We start from the raw sequence: 15,747 nt of genomic DNA on the forward strand, positions 1-15,747 counted from the left end.
ACCGCGTTTCACTGGACCTGGGGGCAACACAGCTGGACCCCTGCAGTTTGTTACCAGCGGGATTGGAAGTCTGACGTGGTGCACGAGCACAGGTGCCCCTCAGGGTACGGTGTCTCCCCTTCCTTTCACCCTCTACACCTCGGACTTCACACACAAAACACCACCCACTGCCACATCCAGAAGTTCTCTGATGACACAGCCGTTGTTGGTTGTGTCTCTGAGGGAAGATCTGGAATACAGGTCGGTTATCAAGGACTTTGTCATCTGGTGGTGAGCTCAACCAGCTTCAGCTTAACACCAGCAAGACAAAGGAGATGGTGGTCGACTATCAGAAGGAAAACATCCCCTTTCTCACGGTGAGCATCCAGGGAGGACATGTGTGTGGAGAGCTACAAATTCCTGGGTGTTCACCTAAACAATAAACTGAACTGGACTGATAACACCCAAGCACTCTAAGAAGGGCCAGAGTCGCTCCATCTGCTGAGGAGACTCAGGTCCTTTGGAGTGTGTAGGTACTCTCTCAGGACCTTCATGACTCTGTGGTGGCCTCTGCCATCCTCTACGCTGTGGTCTGCTGGAGGGGGGGCAGCTGGACCGGGACAGGAGAAGAATCAATAGACTGATCAGGAGAGCGAGCTCTGTCCTGGACTGTCCTCTGGACCCATAGAGAAAGTAGGGGAGAGGAGGATTAGCCAAGCTGACATCCATCATGGACAACCTCCTCACCCCCTACATGACACTGTGGGGTCCCTGACTGAGAGCTCCTTCAGCAGCAGACTGATACACCACGGTGTAAGAGGAGAGGTACCGCAGGTCCTTCATCCCGGCCGCTGTCAGACTCTACAAACACCTGCACTACCTGATAGTGTTGTAGTTTCTGTTCCTGTTTTTCTCCATCTACATCAACACACTTTCTGTTTATCTTTAATATTGGTATTATATTATTTTATTACAAGTACTTACTTTTCAAATTTATGGTCTAGGTTAATAAATTTAAATATGCTAACGACTCTTGCTTCTTGCTCTAATTACACATTCAACTTAATTTTTAAGTCACTTACACCGCAATATTGTTTCTCTTATCATGGCAACCGCACTTTAAAATTCCTTTTGTTTGACGGCATTTTACTTACTCAGTCTACCATATTTTCATTGTCTATTCTTGCCTGATTTCTTGCCTTGTATTTTGCCTTGTATTTTCTTCGGTTACTTGTTGTGTGTAGGTTTTGTTTTTTGCTGTTGCTGCTATGCTGCTACTGTAACGACGACAGAATTTCCCGTCGTGGGATAAATAAAGTATAACTAATCTAATCTTATGTCTGCCAATCATCCAGCTGGGATGCGGCATCATTTGTCATCAAAAGGGGCTTTCAAACAGTCTGATTCAGAAGTGAAAGGGTTAATGAGGAAGGTGATCTGTGGTCGCTTTTCCCCTAAGATTGGCAATCGTCCTCAAAACTCTGCTGCATATTTTTAAGTTATTGGCACATTTATGTCAGATTAGACTTATCTATTGCTACCAAAGGCCCTAGCCACACAGTAACAAGCCTACAGGAACAGGCAAAGACAGGCGCAGGTTCGCTGGCCTGCTTTGATCATGGTCATCTTGCACTGACAGAGCCCCCAGCCTAGTGTGTTAGGAGGAGAGGTAGTGTCTGCAGGGGGGGGGGGGGAAGCCGGTGTTGGCATGGCCTGAAGGAGCCGTTCTCTGCTGCATGTGCCAAGTGGTGTCAGCCCGCCACTGGCTTTCACAGCACGTCTCACACTGGAGGTTTGTGGCAAGAGGCAAGGAATACAAGGAAAAGCTGTTGAAAATATTGTGTCCTCTTAGATGCAACTGATGCTTTGATTTTGTGTTGTGCGTTTGATTATTTGTAATCTTATTTTAAATACGTGATTTAAAATTAAATCTTCCTGATAAGATTTGGTTTCTTTTATCCTTCTTTAACTGTTTTTTTTTCTTTTGCCGGGATCAGCGCTTTGCGTGTTGCAACTAAACAGCATTCGACAGCAGAGGTTTTTTTTTTCTCCCTTCTTGATCTCAATGCTTCTCCAGTTGAGGAATCTGAAGTGGTGATTTAGTCTGGTTCTCAGACCTTTAGGTGGCTTTGATGTTGTAACTGATACATATGGTAAATGGTCCTTCCCTCAAACCCATCTCCTCTTCTTCTTTCCCACTTGCTTCCATCCACATTCAGTCAGTACCTCTGTGGTTTGAAAGCTTCTCTCTGTGAGGCAGACGCCCTGGAATGCACAGCGTTAAACAAATTTTTCTACGGTGTATATATATATATAAATATATTAATAAAATGAAAGCTGTTCTACCATCATGCAATACACAGCTAAAATAGATGTCAGCAACCCCCACTAACCAGGGTTTTTGTATGAGACATGCACGCCCCCATCTTCATTTAACCAACGTATTTGCCTTTTTTAAATTCCACATATATTTTCAATACTTTTTTGAATCAGCCCATTATTGAATACCACGGGTTAATCACTAGTTGGAGGGGTAACTCCAAACTCCAAACAATGATGCAGGCATGTTGGCCATCACGCTTTTTGGTGGAAAAGTTACTATTTGCTTTTCTTGACAAAAGTTAGAGAGGAGAAAAATGAGAGCTACTGCCAGCGCCAAAATCTAAGCGTGTACAAAGGTGCAAAACAGCAGAGAAAGATAAACAAAGGAAATATAACGTGTTATAGTGAGCTTTAGAGGTGGCAGTAGGTGGATCTTTTCCTTTTTGGACAGAGCTAGGCTAGATGTTTGCAGTTTTGTACTAAGAGGGCTGAGGGTGGCTAGAGTAGCGTTTAAAAATGTTGAATGTTCGTGCATCTGTCTGTCTTTCTTTCTATGAAAAAACTGCTAGTTTTAGTGTTGTTTGGAGAACGCATCGAGAGGTTGAGATGAAGCTGACTGGATTGCATTGCATGACCATGACATCACCATAAGTCATCCCTTCGTGGCTAACCTTGCCCTTTGTGAGTCAGCCATTTTCCTGATGAAGAGGTTGATGCATGTTCAATCTAATAAAGTTGAGAGTTTCATTTAGCATAAAGGTACCGTTTCTAACATATGCCTGTTTTGATGATTCTTGAGTCCATTAAAACCTTTAAACAAGCACGTCTCTGTCATTGTTTTGTGTATTTCAGGATGTTGCCCATAGACTACTATGAATATTATAGCTGTGGTCTGTTTGCTGGTTTGCTTTTCATGTTCTTACTTTGAGTGTGTATATGTGAAACTGCAATAGTGCAATTTCTCTGAAGCTGCGGCTATTACAGTTACATATCACATTTGAGGCATAAGAAATGTGTATTCTAAGAGTTTGTTTGTTTTTTTCTAGATCTCAGTTGGTGACTGTCCCAGCCATGAGCGGTGGGTGAATATCAAAGTCATATCTCAGAATCAGAGTGAAGCAGGTGTCATGTCGAGTCTGCCTTTACCTCGAAGCATGATGCCTCTCCCCAAGATGGATCCCAAACAACACTACGGCGGGCCCCCCCAACCCACAAGCAGTACAGCACGCGCCAAACGACGATTCCTGTTTCCGTCTTCTGTCTTCTGGGTCCTGCAGAGCTGATGAGGGGTGCAGCTTTGAAGAACCACCTGCTGCAGCAAAAATCTGGAATGATTTTCTATAGAAGCCCAGCAGCTACAGAACGAACTGACGGAACGTGCTCGGCGTACAACAGCCCTCAGATACCGAAGAGGGACGTCCGACGCTCGAAAGACACGCTGGACCTCCGCGCCGCAACACTGAACCAGAAGGTTTGCGAGACTCCAGTTAAGACGAAAACCAACAAAAACTGGACCTTTGGAAAATATCGCCTAAAGAGTGTGGACAACGCACAGGAGGATGCCGCCTTGTGCCGGCTCTTGTAATGCCATTTGGGCTACGAAGAGGGCGGATTTTATACTAAAGGGGCAAATGGGAATGAGGTGCCTGGCGTTCCTTAGCGGAATGGGCGACACCGAAAAAAAGGTGAGAACATTTCCAACCAGCACCTGGGAGCTTCAGAAAGAGACGTGGCCAACAACAAATCAAAGTTTCTCATCACACATTCAACATGCGGACAAAGGGAATGAGCCAGGAAAAGTCTACATGGCGCGTGTGTGCTCCCTTCAGGTTCAGGTGAGGGCAGTGTTTCACCTTTTTTAAGATGGGAAGATAAGCTGCATTGCAGACAAGACTGCCTATTATTATATTTAGAAAATCTGATGAGGCCTCTTATTTTTAAATATTCCGCTTTTAGTAGCACTTCATACAAATCTAATGTGTCATTGTGTGTTTTATCTTGTAGGTTCCAGGTCCATGAGGACACAGATCCTCCCTCGATGATCTCAGTGATTGTTCCTCTGACTCATGGAGGTCTGCTGTGACGATCTAGGTGAGTCTCGTTAATCTCTCCCATGATATTCCATTCGGGGATTAGAGACACACCTGTGCTCCAAACAATGCTTCCTAACTGACATCTGGTCTCATCCAAGGGGTAACAAGATGATTGAGTGGAGATGTTCAAAATGTGTTGTGAATACTGAAAATTCTTTTCTAGAAATTATTCAAATGATGGCAACCTCCCCGTTTTTTGTTCAAAGGGGACATTTATTACACCAGATTCCCCACATCTCTCCCGTTTCCTGTCATCTTTTCCTGTCAAATCCAATTGAGGCAAAAAAATCCCCCCAAAAAAATAAATGTATAAAAATTGTCGTCTGCTCAGACATGCTTGTGTAACGAGGGTTACAAGCATGGAAACCACTACTTAGACTAATAAATATTAAAATAGATTAAAAAAAGAAAGTAAAAGACAACCAAATAACAACACTAATAATATAACAACAATAAGAACATTCGTCAAATAAACAAAGAAAAGACCATAAATTATTATTAAAGTGTCTGTTACCAATGAGCAGAAACTCTGATGCTGATTTAAACCGGGTGATATCTGATATCATCCAGGATCGTAAAAAAAGCAGGGCGCCAATAATTTAATCACCATATCGACAAACAATTGAATTGACCCTCTCTCCTACCGAATACTTGTAGTATCAGAACGAGTTACTAAATCTTTAAAACAAAAGAAGCTCATTTTTTCACTAGTTCAGCAAGTTCAGCCAGTTAATTATGCAAAACCCAGTTTTGTTTCCAATTGTATTATATTGCATCCTGTAACACCCCAAGCATTAATATGGTGAGTGTTGATACTGGACTCTGTTCAGGCGTGACAGTTGTTCTCACCAGAGCTGCCAACTCGCAACCGAAGCTTTTTACTGTATGTTCAATGTTATGTGCATCAGGATTTCTGAAGTAATTCACTTCTTACTTTATGTGCATGTGGGAAAACAGATTCTTGGCGGAGAGAACCTTCTCAAATCACATCGCGCTGTTTCCTCAACGTTGTTGTGTCTCTGGTGCACGTGTAATTATATTTACGTAATTTCTGTCAGTGTTGTGTTTGTTTGATGCCTGCAACAACTCTGTACTCCCACACTCATGTTGCTTAGAGACGACATACAAACTGACGTATGTTTAAAAAAAAAAAAAAACACACACACTAATTTGCTGGTCAATATTCATTATTAAGGAACTCTCGCTGAGTGAAGGCAATTTCCATAGCTGAACAACCACAACAATTCAATCAATTAGTTAAAATGAGAAAAGATTTCATAATTAAAGACTGCTGTGAATAAGTGATGTGGCAGACAATATGACTATGGGCAATGGAGCTGTGACCACAAAACAGCTTAAAGGTCCCTGGGCATGAAAATTTTGCATTATGAGGTTTTTAAACATTAATGAGTTTCCCCCTGCCTGCCTATGGTCCCCTAGTGGCTAGAAATGGTGATAGGTGTAAACGAGCCTGGGTACCTGCTCTGCCTCTGAAAATGAAAGCTCAGATGGGGATCTGGAATCTTGCCCCTTATGACCTCCATAAGGTTACCTCTCCTTTCTTCGCTTTGACTACAACAGAGATTTGGCCCACCCATGAGAGAGAGACATTATGGCTTTCAAACGAGCAAAGTGGCAGTTGGTCAAGGCCACACCCCCCACCTCCACCCGCTCCCCCCCTTTCCCCTCCTTAGAAAAGCTCATTGTGGGACGGCTCTAGTGGCTGTAATTCTGCACCAAGGCTGAATTTTGGGAAAGAGTCTAAATAAAAGCATCCAAAAAGCACCATGTCAGGGACCTTCAAACATTTTTTTTGTTGAGTTCACATTAAGACATTGGTAGATATTTTAACCAAGAAGCCTCATCGTGTTGAAATGTGCGTAATCACGTGGGAAGTTCTTTCCAAACCTCAAGCTAAATAAATGAAATGCATTAATGAAGAATTAAATGGCAGCAGCATTAGTGTGTTCAAAACAGACCTTTCTGACCAGAAAACGACCATATAGGTATTGTGCAAGCAGATTACAACAACCAATATTTAGATTTGTTGTTAAGCGCCGCCCTCCAGTGGTGTAGCAATTATCACGGGAGCAAACCGAGGGAAGTAATGAGACGAAGTATAAACCGCACCAAACTCGGCGTAAGGAGGCAGGTTGGGGGTCGTGGGTCTGGACTGAAACCAAAAATCAACGGTCATCGTTTTTTGAATGTACTGACTTTTACGGACCTACGTCTGAAGTACCCATAAATATTTTTGTTGCCTAAACTTAACTTGCTTATTTTCACAAACATAACTGTTTAAAATCACAACTGTGCCTTTTATGGACGGTCTTGTGGTTTTTAAACAGCCATCACGGTCAAACGGTACGTCAAACCTTTAAAACAACCTAGTAAAGCTGTGAAACAGCGTTCAACAGAACATTCTACAGTTGTTTTGGTCATTGGTAATCACAAAAAAGGCCAAACCTAAATGCTAGCCTCATTACTTTGCGAGTCATTTTGGCCAACATAGAGTATATAGATGTATTGTCACTCGATACCTAACATGCAGAATTGTTAGAAATGACTTATGTAATTGCAATGGGCTATTCTAAACCGTCTGTCTCCTTAATTATTTTAATGACATTGAAGGGTCGAGAGCCTCCAGCCAGCCTCATCAGGGAGAGAAGAGACTGAGAGGTCTGTCCACACTCAGCTGAGTGTCCTGCATCTGTCCACACTCAGCTGATGTGGACAGATGCAGGACTGCAAGATTGAGTGGTTTGATGGGAGGATCGGCTTTCACTCCTGTCTGGGATTTCCTCTTGTCCCCTCTGTACAAACATACAGACTGAGGGGCACTTCAATTCTGTTTTTGACCATAGAGCAGAGATGTGTTTTGTAAGCTGTCATCCAGCACGACTACAAGTTAGCTGGAAGATTAAAAAAAAAAGAAGGTTGTTTTAATGAAGAAAACTTGAGCTCTGTTAGGATCTCTGGTAAAAAAGATTAAAGTTACACAGTGGGGAGACTCACGCTCCAACATATACAAAAACAGCAAAATTAATCACCTCTGGCAAATGTTATACAAGATAGTTTTCCTTTTTGATCCATTCCAGCAGCTTGAATCATCATGAATAGGATATTTGCTCAGCACCATGAAGAAAACCCTCAAAAGTGATCAGGTCCGTCTTCATCCCTTAGGCTGCTCCCATACAGCAAGCACAAAGATTCTATTAGATTTCTATTTAAGGGTTTTGTACTGTACAATAATAAACACAGGACTTTAACACCATGCACAAACACAAACTTTACATGTGTCTTTAACATCATGCTTCAACATACTAATTCTGCTTTGACTGCTGCACATTTACTCTGCTGTTTTCCCCTTTGGCAACATGTGGAGGTTCTGAATCCATTGCTTACAGCAGCTGAGGAGCCCTAAATGATGCAGTGCTGTCCAGGGAAATGTATAATAGACAGTGTGTAACTGTGCTGTCATACCAACACACACACACACACACACACACACCCCCACACCACCCACAACACACACACACACACACACACACAACACACACACACACACAACACACCACACACACACAACACACACACACACATAATTACTCAGATGGCCAGTTGGAAAGGAAGAATCAGACCCAGATGTGAAGAGACCAAATGAAAGATGCAACTCACCTTCTCTCTCCTGAGAAGTGGTGACGATTCCTAGTTTCTAAATTTTTTTTATTTGCAGAGTCTGTCCAAAAGTTGTCAGGACATTTCACCAAAACCATAAATATCAGCCTCATGGAGGCAAAGAAAGAAAAAGTTAGGGGATTACAAAGTTTTTGCCATTATACTTTGGGGACAATAATATGGGTAATAATTGTATGTCAAGTCATCCCATACTTGTCAAGACCTTTCACAAAAAATAAAAAATAAATGATTTCACAGAAAAGTTAGCCTTATGGTGGCGCTAGAGAAAAACTCACAGGTTCATCAAAGTCAACAGGATCATGAGTTGTTGATGAACTCCTGATAGAACGTTGTTGATTTGTTTCCGTCTGATTTATGGATGGATGTTCAGGAAAAACATCAAAGGCTTGCAGTAAATTGGCATTCGTCGGATTTGTGATCTTATGATTCATAAGAAATTCCAACTCTCCAAAACAAAAAAAAAAATAATAGCTTTTCAATGATCATGGGAGTAGTAAGGTCACAGCGCGGTGGGTTCTGGAGTCTGCAGGGAAGCCTTGGAACTCGTGATGTGGAGGAACAAGACGTGACATTGTTTCCAGAAACTAATTGCCAGATCAGACACCCTCACGGTCCATGAGCGCCCCAGGTGCCCTGAAACCCCAAAAAAAGCTGTGTGTGTGTGGTGAGTTTCCCCCCCTCGGGCATTTTAGCTACAGGTCATATCACACCCACTGAGAGCATGGTTGTATTCGCCCATGGTTGAAAAGAGCAACTATGCACCTAATAAAAAAAAAAATACCCGTTCACCAACATGGATTCAGATAATAGAAGATACCTGTGTTTCATTCGATGAGCTAAACAACATGAGGGGTTGTAGCACAGTAGTTTATGGAAAACGTAAATGTCTTGTTGTTTTGGTTGTAGAAGTCTGGAGCAAATGACCAACAGGCAATGAGGAGGGTGGTTTCCCAGGAGCAGTGCTCATGCAAGCCTCTCCATCCTCCTGAGACAGCAGTGTGGAATGACTTAAAAAGATGCATCATATGTTAGCAAAGAAATCATGCCTACAAACAATGTGACTGGATTTTTTATCGCGTGTGTACATGTGTCTTATGCTCACGAGCTCCAGATAATTTACAAAAGTGTGGTTTTGGGTGTGTTTCTCCTTTCACTGGCACATCTGTGCTCTCTGTCTGCAGAAGTGAAATCATCATTGGCTAGTACACTTTTTTTTTTTCTTTTTTTTTTTAACATTTCAAACAGTGGACAAAAAGGTACCAATTATTTTTGTCAGTTCAACTGTTGGAATTAAACATCAACAATGTTTTTTTTGTTTTTTTTAACTATGTACATACATAAGTTATTATCCTTCAACAATCATGTCCTCCTGTTTATTTGACAAGATGCAGTTGTCCATTTATTGCAGGGAACACCATGCTTATTTAGCATATGATTTATCATCTGTAATCTGGAACTGATTAGAAGCTCAGACAGGATCAAAAGAATCTGGGTGCTCCAGTTGATGCATTGTGTGGGTTTTGATAGTGATGATAATTATAATATGGTCTGTTGTCTGTTGAGTATCCATTAAATTAATAACACGTTCCACCTCAACATTTCAAATCATGCATCCTGGTGTATAACAGGGACACTGGAGGTGATGGGGGGGAGGGGAAGACAAAGGAAACAGAGGAGTGGTGGGGAAAACGTGTGTGAGCAAGGAAGGTGCCTGGTTTAAAACCAGAGATGATCGTTTCTAATCACACTCTGTTGCTTTTCACATATTCTGTGAGACACAGAAGCACTCTTTTAAATGAAGGAAAAAAAAAAAAAACAAGGGAGGGAGGATGGGAGGCTGTCGGAGGCGAGAGGAGGCAGAAGGAAGCAGGGGGAGGAGGGCGATGTTACTGCCGCTGTCATTCCGCTGCCGCGCGCTCAGCGGCAGGAGGTGCGCGAAGGGGGAGAGTGTGGAGAAAATGGAGGAAAGGAGGACGGAAGGAAAGGAAAGAAAGGGAGTGCCTGGGCAGCCCTGCAACAGGCAACTGCAGCAGGCTGTCGGAGGAAAGGGGGAGAAAAGGGAGACAGAGGGAAAAGGAAGGTTCCAAGATTTGCCTAGAGGAAGCATTTTACGTATGTTGTGCAGAGGAAAAAGGGTTTGATACGGAGCTGTTTCTCTGTGCTGATGCTTTTTATATGGTCTATGCAGGAGGCATGCTGGAAAATAGTGTAAAAGGAAGAGAAGGAGATTTCAAGATGGAAAGACGGATAGCACAAAGGCAACGGCAAGCAGATGGCAAAGGGTTGGCATGGAAGTTAAGAGGGCCACAGGTCTGCAGTGCCCCAGACCACACCGAGGGGTGAACTGAAAGGTGTACCGGGCGTGGGTTAGCTGACGGTCAGGGTACCAGTTTCATCAGCTTCGCAAGCAGGGTCTATGAACAAACCGGCTGACTCCAATGATGCTGAGAAGAAGTTTCACCTGTTATGAGCCAAGTGGTTGTGATGACATGGCAAGACATGGCGCAGGGCAGCGCAAAATGGGCAAGCCAAAGACGCAGGGGGTGGCAGCAGGCCGGAGGGTCGGTGGCACTCTCTCTCGAAACCTATTCAAATCCCGAACCTCGCTGTTCCAGGCAAACCCAAGCCCTTCAGCCTCTATGGCTGCTCCATCTGCTCTGAGCAAGCAGAGCCGCTACCTCGTGCTCCAACGCCGAGGTGAAGCACCCTCAAGCAAAGGCACACCCGAGGATGGAAGTCGCGATGACGAGATCCTTCCAAAGGCGAAGGCCAAACGCTAGAAGCAGGGAGCCGGTGACGGAGGGGGAGTCCGGTTTCAAAGGAGAGGACGGGGGACAAAGCTTACTTGAAGGTGGACCCGAGGGTTGTGTCTCTGAGGGGAACGATCTGGAATACAGGTCGGTTATCAAGGACTTTGTCATCTGGTGTGAGCTCAACCAGCTTCAGCTTAACACCAGCAAGACAAAGGAGATGGTGGTCGACTTCAGAAGGAAAACATCCCCTTTCTCACCGGTGAGCATCCAGGGATTGGACATTGATGTAGTGTGGAGAGCTACAAATTCCTGGGTGTTCACCAAACAATAAACTGAACTGGACTGATAACACCCAAGCACTCTACAAGAAGGGCCAGAGTCGCCTCCATCTGCTGAGGAGACTCAGGTCCTTTGGAGTGTGTAGGACTTCCTCAGGACCTCTATGACTCTGTGGTGGCCTCTGCCATCCTTACGCTGTGGTCTGCGGAGGGGGGGCAGCTCGGACGGGACAGGAGAAGAATCCAATAGACTGATCAGGAGAGCGAGCTCTGTCCTGGACTGTCCTCTGGACCCATAGAGAAAGTAGGGGAGAGGAGGTGTTAGCCAAGCGACATCCACATGGACACACCTCTCACCCCTACATGACACTGTGGGGTCCCTGAGCAGCTCTTCAGCAGCAGACTGATACACCCACGGTGTAAGAGGAGAGGTACCGCAGGTCCTTCATCCGGCCGCTGTCAGACTCTACAAACACCTGCACTACCTGATAGTGTTGTAGTTTCTGTTCCTGTTTTTCTCCCATCTACATACACACATTTCTGTTTATCTTTAATATTGGTATTTATTATTTTATTACAAGTACTTCTTTCAATATTTTATGGCTCAGGTTAATAAAAATTTAAATTATGCTACCGACTCTTGCTTCTTGCTCTAATTACACATTCAACTTAATTTTTAACGTCACTTACACCGCAATATTGTTTCTCTTATCATGGCAACCGCACTTAAAATTCCTTTTGTTTGACGGCATTACTTACTCAGTCTACCAATTTTATTGTATATTTTTGCCGTATTTCTTGCCTGTATTTCTTGCCTGTATTTCTTCGTGCTTACTTGTTTGTGTGTTATTGTTTTGTTTTTGCTGTGCTGCTATGCTGTACTGTAAACGACAGAATTTCCCCGTCGTGGGATAAATAAAGTATAATCTAATCTAATCTTATGTCTGCCAATCATCTCCAGCTGGGATGCGGCATCATTTGTCATCAAAAGGGGCTTTCAAACAGTCTGATTCAGAAGTGAAAGGGTTAATGAGGAAGGTGATCTGTGGTCGCTTTTCCCCCTAAGATTGCGCAATCTGTCCTCAAAACTCTGCTGCATTATTTTTAAGTTATTGGCACATTTATTGTCAGATTAGACTTATCTATTGCTACCACAGGCCCTAGCCACACAGTAACAAGCCTCACAGGAACAGGCAAAGACAGGCGCAGGTTCGCTGGCCCTGCTTTGAATCATGGTCATCTTGCACTGACAGAGCCCCCAGCCTAGTGTGTTAGGAGGAGAGGTAGTGTCTGCAGGGGGGGGGGGGAAGCCGGTGTTGGCATGGCCTGAAAGGAGCCGTTCTCCTGCTGCATGTGCCAAGTGGTGTCAGCCCGCCACTGGCTTTCACAGCACGTCTCACACTGGAGGTTTGTGGCAAGAGGACAAGGAATACATTAGGAAAAGCTGTTGAAACATATGGTGTCTCCTTTAGATGCAACTGATGCTTTGATTTTGTGTTGTGCTGTTTGATTATTTGTAATCTTATTTTAAATACGTGATTTAAAATTAAATCTTCCTGATAAGATTTGGTTTCTTTTAATCCTTCTTTAACCTTGTTTTTTTTTCTTTTGCCTGAGATCAGCTGCTTTGCTGTTGCAACTAAACAGCATTCGACAGCAGAGGTTTTTTTTTCTCCCTTTCTTGATCTCAATGCTTCTCCCAGTTGAGGAATCTGAAGTGGTGATTAGTCTGGTTCTCAGACCTTTAGGTGGCTTTGATGTTGTAACTGATACATAATGGTAAAATGGTCCTTCCCCTCAAACCATCATCTCCTCTTTCTTCTTTCCCACTTGCTTCCATCCACATTCAGTCAGTACCTCTGTGGTTTGAAAGCTTCTCTCTGTGAGGCAGACGCCCTGGAATGCACAGCTGTTAAACACAATTTTTCTACGGTGTATATATATATATTAAATATATTAATATAAAATGAAAGCTTGCTATCCATCATGCAATACACAGCTAAAATAGATGTCAGCAACCTCCCACTAACCAGGGTTTTGTATAGAGACATGCACGCCACAATCTTCATTTAACCAACGTATTTGCCTTTTTTAAATTCCACATTATATTTTCAAATACTTTTTTGAATCAGCCCATTATTGAATACCAGTCGGGTTAATTTCATAGTATGGAGGGGTAACTCCAAACTCCAAACAATGATGCAGGCATGTTGGCCATCACGCTTTTTGGTGGAAAAGTTACTTATTTGCTTTTCTTGACAAAAGTTAGAGAGAGAAAAATGAAGCTACTGCCAGTCGCCAAAATCTAAGCGTCGTACAAAGAGTGCAAACCAGCAGAGAAAGATTAAACAAAGGAAATATAACGTGTTAATTAGTGAGCTTTTAGAGGTGGCAGTAGGTGGATTCTGTTTCCTTTTTGGACAGAGCTAGGCTAGATGTTTGCAGTCTTTGTACTAAGCTGGCTGACGGGTGGCTTCATGAGTAGCCGTTTAAAAATGTTGAATGTTCGTGCATCTGTCTGTCTTTTCTTTTCTATGAAAAAACTGCTAGTTATTATGTTCTGTTTGGAGAACGCATCTGAAGTGTTGAGATGAAAGCATTTGACTGGATTGCATTGCATGACCATGACATCACCATTAAGTCATCCCTTTCGTGGCTAACCTTGCCCTTTGTGATGTCAGCCATTTTCCTGATGAAGAGGGTTGATAGCATGTTCAATCTAATAAAGTTGAGGAGTTTCATTTAGCATAAAGGTACCCGTTTCTAACATTTATGCCTGTTTTTGATGATATTCTTTGAGTCCTATTAAAACCTTTTAAACAAGCACGTCTCTGTCATTGTTTTGTGTATTTCAGGATGTTGCCCATAGACTACTATGAATATTATAGCTGTGGTTCTGTTCTGCTAGGTTTGCTTTTTCATGTTCTTACTTTGAGTTGTATATGTGAAACTGCAATAGTGCAATTTCTCTGAAGCTGCCGGCTATTACAGTTACATATCACATTTGAGGCATAAGAAATGTGTATTCTAAGAGTTTGTTCTGTTTTATTTTCTAGATCTCAGTCTGGTGACTGTCCCCAGCCATGAGCGGTGGAGTGAATATCAAAGTCATATCTCAGAATCAGAGTGACGCAGGTGTCATGTCGAGTCTGCCTTTACCTCGAAGCATGATGCCTCTCCCCAAGATGGATCCCAAACAACACTACGGCGGGCCCCCCAATCCCACACTGCAGTATCAGCACGCCGCCAAACGACGACCTTCCTGTTCTCCGTCTTCTGTTTCCTCGGGTCCTGCAGAGCTGATGAGGGGTGCAGCTTTGAAGAACCACCTGCTGCAGCAAAAATCTGGAATGATTTCTCATAGAAGCCCAGCAGCTACAGAACGAACTGACGGAACGTGCTCGGCGTACAACAGCCCTCAGATACCGAAGAGGGACGTCCGACGCTCGAAAGACACGCTGGACCTCCGCGCCAGCACACTGAACCAGAAGGCTTTGCGAGACCTCCAGTTAAGACGAACCACCAACAAAAACTGGACCTTTGGAAAATATCGCCTAAAGAGTGTGGACAACGCACAGGAGGATGCCGCCTTGTGCCGGCTCTCTGCTAATGCCCATTTGGGCTACGGAAGAGGGCGGATCTTTTATACTAAAGGTGCAAATGGGAATGAGGTGCCTGGCGTTTCCTTAGCTGGAATGGGCGACACCGAAAAAAAGGTGAGGAACATTTCCAACCAGCACCTGGGAGCTTCAGAAAGAGACGTGGCCAACAACAAATCAAAGTCTTCTCATCACACATTCAACATGCGGCACAAAGGGAATGAGCCAGGAAAAGTCTACATGGCCGCTGTTGCTCCCTTCAGGTTCAGGTGAGGGCAGTGTTTCACCTTTTTTAAGATGGGAAGATAAGCTGCATTGCAGACAGACTGCCTATTATTATATTTAGATAAATCTGATGAGGCCTCTTATTTTTTTAAATATTCCGCTTTTAGTAGCACTTCATACAAATCTAATGTGTCATTTGTGTGTTTCTTATCTTGTAGGTTCCAGGTCCATGAGGACACAGATCCCTCCCTCGATGATCTCAGTGATTGTTCCTCTGACTCCATGGAGGTCTGCTGTGACGATCTAGGTGAGTCTCTGTTTAATCTCCTCCCACTGATATTTCCATTCGGGGATTAGAGACACACCTGATGCTCCAAACAACTGCTTCCTAACCTGCACATCTGGTCTCATCCAAAGGGGTAACAAGATGATTGAGTGGAGATGTTCAAAATGATGTTGTGAAATACTGAAAATTCTTCTTCTAGAAATTATTCAAATGATGGCAACCTCCCCGTTTTTTGTTCAACTGGGGACATTTATTACACCAGATTCCCCACATCTCTCCCCGTTTCCTGTCATCTCTTTCCTGTCAACTATCCAATTGAGGCAAAAAAATCCCCCCCAAAAAAATACATGTATAAAAAATTGTCGTCTGCTCAGACATGCTTGTGTAACGAGGGTTTACAAGCATGGAAACCACTACTTAGACTAAATAAATATAAAATAGATTAAAAAAAGACAGTATAAAGACAACCAAATAACAACACTAATAATAATAACAACAATAAGAACATTCGTC

At 43.3% G+C, this 15,747-nt stretch overlaps 1 protein-coding gene across 16 annotated transcripts in view; it reads left to right on the forward strand.

The window, feature by feature from the left end:
- Nucleotides 1-15,747, forward strand: part of nav1b (neuron navigator 1b) — a 93,173-nt gene that overhangs the window by 19,980 nt on the left and 57,446 nt on the right. For 15 of the 16 annotated variants that reach the window (XM_032513045.1, XM_032513046.1, XM_032513047.1 and 12 more), the window contains exons 2-3: nt 14,181-14,992; nt 15,167-15,255. In XM_032513045.1, the coding sequence (XP_032368936.1) occupies nt 14,208-14,992; nt 15,167-15,255 (874 nt within the window). In that variant the 5' untranslated portion in view covers nt 14,181-14,207. Of the gene's footprint in view, nt 1-14,180; nt 14,993-15,166; nt 15,256-15,747 lie in introns of those variants that run through there. The other variant, XM_032513048.1, reaches the window with a different exon arrangement.

This window comes from Etheostoma spectabile, chromosome 4 (genome assembly GCF_008692095.1).
Source record: "Etheostoma spectabile isolate EspeVRDwgs_2016 chromosome 4, UIUC_Espe_1.0, whole genome shotgun sequence".
Lineage (NCBI taxonomy): Eukaryota > Metazoa > Chordata > Actinopteri > Perciformes > Percidae > Etheostoma > Etheostoma spectabile.